The sequence below is a fragment of the Merops nubicus genome, unplaced genomic scaffold (assembly GCF_000691845.1).
Source record: "Merops nubicus isolate BGI_N331 unplaced genomic scaffold, ASM69184v1 scaffold42679, whole genome shotgun sequence".
NCBI classification, from domain to species: Eukaryota; Metazoa; Chordata; class Aves; order Coraciiformes; family Meropidae; genus Merops; species Merops nubicus.
Window position 1 is genome coordinate 22,678 of NW_008633840.1, and position 5,562 is coordinate 28,239.

Consider the following 5,562-nt stretch of genomic DNA (forward strand, 5'->3'; position numbering starts at 1 on the left):
TATTTTTCTGCTCTGCAGAACCCCAAGTTCTTTCCACAGAAAGAAATGCCATATTCTTAAAACATTTGTATGCTTTTGATTTATTGTTATTTTAAATGAAAGTGAAGTGCATAATTTCTTGAAATAAAATACATATTTATTTCCTGAAGGGATGAACGTCAAAACTCAGAACAAGGATTCCTTGGAAGATGCTGTCTCGAACTCTCCGGATCCAAGTAAGCAGGAGAATTTTTGGAAAGGAGTTTGCATAGGTGGGAGGATAGGGAGGGAAAGGGCACGTACACATACAGAGGCATCAGGAGGTGGCAGGCATGAAACTGAAGAGCCTACTTGGCTTTTGGCAGTACTTTGTTGCCCTGCAGTAACTTGCAGGATCTCCCTGTACTGTCTCACTGGGATTGCAGTTCTGTACCTCTTAAGAATATGTGAAACTGGTCGTCATACTACATCTGAAATTCTGTCCTTGCCTGACACTATTATGCAAAGACCTTGAGCTGCTGAACTCTTATCTACCTCTCAATATTGAAAGTTTGCTTGGCACAAGCTAATTGAAGCAGAAGTAACACAGTTAGTTTCTGGATTTGGTACAGTTTATTGAGAAATATTTGTCTTCATCCAACACACAAACAAGTGTGACTGCTTAAGAAAACAATTTCTTTGTAGTGGTCAGTCCTGTATTAGTTTCTTGTGCAATGTTCTTGCCATTAATGTGTAACATTTTAATAGTAAAATAGCTTTCTGTTTGCAAGATCTGTATGACAAGAAGCTCAGAATTAGTAGTTGGCCAGCTGCCTTGATGTAGATCATTTGAGGCAGTTTAGAAGGTAGTACAGTAGTGAATGGAGGATTTGATATAGTTTAGTTAGCATTTGCTTTTTCATGTCTAGCTTTAGATCTCTGTAATCTCAAAACTGCAACATAACTCTAGAAAGGGGTGTGGGGAAGGATTGCTCTCCAAGTTACTATTTTTCTGGTCTTCCCACCCTCTGGATCTGTCTTCAGTTTTTGTAACTGTAGAAATACTCCTTTTTCTGCTGTTGTACTATTCCAGAAAGAGACTGGTCTGTCGTTCTTTCTCTCCTCATCCCAAGCTCCTTCTGCAGTTATCTGGGATGCAAAGCTGGTCTGATTTCCTTGTTCAGACTTGGAACGTTGATCTGTTTTATTAATAATGAGTAACTGCACCTGACTTGCTGTAATTTTGGAAGAACAGTGGCTATGTCAGCTCTAGCTTTCAATCAACAGAAAATTAATGTATTAACTTTGAATGCCATTTGCATGATGGGATGGAATTAGCATGTGCACTGCATTGTTTAACAAACTGTCTCTTTCTCTCCCTCCCTTCTTCCCATCCTATTTTTCTTTTCCCTTCCCATTCCACCCTTTTTTTGTCCCTGTTGACTTTATGCCAACTCTGTTTTTGTCCCTCATTCTTTTTAACTTTCCTCGTCACATTTCTTTCATCTTCTTCTGCACCCTCTATTTTCATGGGTGACCATATATGCCCCCATTGTCTGCCCCCAATGGTGCAACGAGGCAGTTCTGACGCTGTCTGCTCCCCCCGTAGTGCCAGGCTTCTGTTGTACAGTTGGAGTGGACTGGAAGTCTCTCACTACTCCGGCATGTCTCCCTCTCACCACGGACTACTTCCCCGACCGTCAGAGCCTGCAGAATGATTACACTGAGGGTTGCTATGATCTCCTCCCAGAAGCTGACATCGACAGGTCTGGCCAGCACCTTCTCTGTCAAGTAATTTGCATTGAATCAAAGGCTTAAGGCGCCGCTGATGAAGAGGAACACTCTGGAGACTGTACAAGAGAAAGATGGTTAACGCAGCAGCACAATCTCTTAGATTTTTCTTTCCAGTGGTAGCTTTGCACCTTTTCTGATACTACCATCTGACAGTATTATGTTCTGTAGATTTTGCTAGAAATTGTTTGTGTACAAAATTCTACATCTCTTTCCATCTCTTATTCTGTTGTTTCAATCAGAAAAATCAACCTCAAGCTACCATCTTTTTAAGTCTGTTTTCTAGAAAATACTTTGGAAATACTAAACAGCCAAATGCATCTGTACACAGTGTTTAAGATGCAAATCCTCACTTTTAGGGATATTTAGGTTAAAGAGTCTTGGTGAAAATAATGTTCGTGTGATAAGTAGAATTTCTTGGCTTGTCTTGGAGGTCTCTGGTAATTATTTGTTAACAGGGTTGATTTGTTTGGGTTTTTTTCTGAAGGTCTCATCTCCTTAAACATTTTTGAAACTTCCCACAACTTGTGAGACATCAGAAAAATCCGTTCATGTTGCTGCTTTATGGGAACAAACTGAAAATATTAGGGTGATTGAAATATATAGGAAATAGTGGGATCAATGAAGAAAGACCTAAAAGAAATGTTAAATGTCCCTTTATAGCAGGAAGGTGAAGTTCAGAGCAGAAGTGGTTGTAATAAGATGCCATAGTGATGCGTCGTTTAATCTCTCACTGCTCTAGACTTTTGCTGTGGGAGAGGGTGGAGCACTGCCTGCACACTTAGAGCTCTGAGCTCTGCTGAGCACTTACAAACTGCACTGAGATTCTCCTCAAAGTGCTGTAAAAGTGATCGTGGGTGAATTTATTGGAGGCTTAACAACAGTTGTAAGCAAATTTGTTACTAGTTGCAAAACTGCTTTCTAAGTCATTAATGAGTATTGCCAGACAGGTAGTCATCACCTGTTTAAGATAGAAAAGCATCCTTCACTCCTGCACCTGCAAGCTGCCTTTCACAGGCAGAGGGCTCCACTTGCTCAGAGCCCAGTGCAGGAATAAACCCTCAGTTAGGAAGTGCAGAGCTAAGAATAGGTGTGTGGTCACCTTCCTTATTCTAATCTTAACCTTTGTGTTCAGGAGGGATGAGGACGGAGTGCAGATGACAGCCCAACAGGTGTTTGAAGAGTTTATTTGTCAGCGTCTCATGCAAGGCTATCAAATTATTGTGCAATCCAAACCACAGAAACCAGCCACAACTGTGCCACCCCCACTCAGCAGCAGTCCCCTCTACAGTCGGGGTGAGTGACTTTGTATTGGCAATTCAATCCTTTGTCTTTCTCTCCCTCTGCCGATGTCAGTTGCTCCTGTGAATCCCATATAAATGCTTATTGAAGCCCTTTGTTCTTTTTCCTTCCCTTTTGTTATTGTTGTTAATGTTGTATGAAAATCTTTGCTGGGAGAGAGCCTGATCTGGGGCAGCACAAATACCTCAGTTGCACCATGAAGGGACAGGTGCAGGATTTTTGAACTGTAATAAGAAACTGGCCTCATATTCATGGTGGGGAATCCAAATGAAATATGGCCTGAGTACTGTTTGAGTGGATATGTCTTAAACACAATTAACATGGTGACCGCAGGGCAGGTACACCTCTAGAAGAAGACAGACCCAAAGCTCCTAAATATTTGTATCTAGAAACAGTGCCCTAGCTCTAAAATAGCAGTGAAGGTTCCAGATATACAGGTAAAGTTTCATTGTCCTGAAGCCATGAGTCAGCTAAATGTGGTTATACCCTGGAGGACTGGAGCAGGTTAAGAGGATATCATATTCCTTTGAAAGAATCTAACTTACCATTTGACTTCTGACTTTATTTCTGGATATTCCCTAGACTAGTCAGTGTGATACAGTGTTCATAGAGTAGGGTATACACATGAAAAGGATATGTTTGGGAGTGAGCAGCAGGGCTCCTTTGGTCAAGTGCCAGCTTAAGTGATTAGTTCTAGGAGGGAAGCCCAAAGAGGAAGTGAAAGTGGAGCCCAGCTTTGCCATCATGCCCACCAGTTTCTCAACACTTCATATTGTCTGTTCTCTAATTGTCCTGACTAGACCTGGTCTATATTGGTGGTGTATGAATTGTGAATGCCCTTCTTCAGCTGTGATACTAGCAAATCTTAACTGTAAGCACAACAGGCTCATTGTGCATATATTCCTTAAAAAGGTGGCTTTTAGTTTGTCTCGAGTTCAGAAGCCCAATTCTGGAGCTCCTATAGGTGTACAGTTTGTTGACAAAGTTGTGACTGTTGCAGTGAACTGAAAGGGGGTGTTTTGCTTTTTACAATTAGGTCTTGTATCAAGAAATCGACCTGAGGAAGAAGATCAGTACTGGCTGAGTATGGGCCGGACTTTCCACAAAGTAACATTAAAAGACAAAATAATTACTGTGACTCGATACCTACCAAAGTGAGTATCTCTCTGGTTGAGCAGCTTGCTGTCAGTGTTCACATGAACATGCTTTTCCAGGTGCCTGTACTTGCTTGAAAGAACACACTGTAGAACCTTCCTTCCTTTCAGGAGAAGAAAGAGAAGCACTGATGTTGATGGTGCTGAGATTGATGTTTGCATTTTCTCTCTTAGGTATCCATATGAATCTGCTCAGATAAACTACACTTACAGCTTGTGCCCCTCACACTCTGACTCTGAATTTGTCTCTTGCTGGGTAGAATTTTCCCATGAGAGACTAGAAGAGTACAAGTGGAATTACTTGGATCAGTATATCTGCTCTGCTGGCTCTGAGGATTTCAGGTGAGATCTCCTTTTCCATCCAGACTGTTCTATGTCCTAGTTGCCTCTTCTCCTTTCTTTAACCTAAAACTTCAAGTTCAACTCACAAATGCTCAGTTCCCCAGGGAGAGTAACTGTCCCACTTTCATTTCTGTTGCGCTAGCAGCTCTTGCCTTGGAGGAATATTTGTGTTGCTGCTGCATTATCTGAGCTTTGATATAAAGTCTTGATCACAAAATTCAGTGTGAACTTTTTCCTCTGCTGCAAATGCAAGGAAATTTGATGGCATTTTGTACCACACAGATGCTTTTCTTGGCTTCTTACTCATTTCTGGATCTGACTCAAAACTTGCATTTAGTTTGAATCTGTTGGAGGCTTGCTTGCATTCTAGCTTGACTGTGATCCTACTCCTAAGCTATGTAGAGCAGGGCTTCTTATTAGCAATGTGGAATATCTCCACTATTATCAATAGGATTTTTGATATCTTCTTTCAGCAAAACCAGGAAGCTTGCTTTCTTCATCTTTATTTCTTTTCAGGTCTCAATCAAAGTGACTCCTATTCTAATGTGTACCTTGAAAAATCCTTTTTCTTTCTTTCTTTTAGAAAAAAGCCATTGTAGTCTATCTTGTGCAGAAAAGAAAATTGATCTGTGGTACAATTACTCTGAAAATAGCCTTGTTTCTTCATGTCACTGTTTTAGTACTTCCCAATGATGTTCATATTGCTGACCATTCCTTTGCACACCTGCTCGTTGTCACTGTACTCACTGAAAGTTACAGCAGCTAGGTAAGCATTTCACTTACTGTAAAATCCTTCATAGGAAACTGTGCTGAACTGTCCTCTCTCCCATGTTCCTTCAGCCTTATTGAGTCACTGAAGTTTTGGAGGACCCGCTTTCTGCTCCTGCCTGCCTGCATCAGCGCCACGAAGCGCATCGTGGAGGGCGAGGCGCACTGCGATGTGTACGGCGACAGGCCCCGCGCCGAGGAGGAGGAGTGGCAGCTCCTCGACGGCTTCGTCCGCTTCCTGGAGGGG

The 5,562-nt window shown here is 41.8% G+C and overlaps 1 protein-coding gene across 1 annotated transcript in view; it reads left to right on the top strand.

Moving 5' to 3' along the window:
• Window positions 1–5,562, top strand: part of DEPDC5 (DEP domain containing 5) — a 46,372-nt gene that overhangs the window by 21,876 nt on the left and 18,934 nt on the right. Inside the window, 6 exon segments of the mRNA XM_008948379.1 lie at window positions 150–215; window positions 1,568–1,724; window positions 2,885–3,045; window positions 4,088–4,205; window positions 4,380–4,547; window positions 5,388–5,562. Of these exon segments, the coding sequence (XP_008946627.1) occupies window positions 150–215; window positions 1,568–1,724; window positions 2,885–3,045; window positions 4,088–4,205; window positions 4,380–4,547; window positions 5,388–5,562 (845 nt within the window).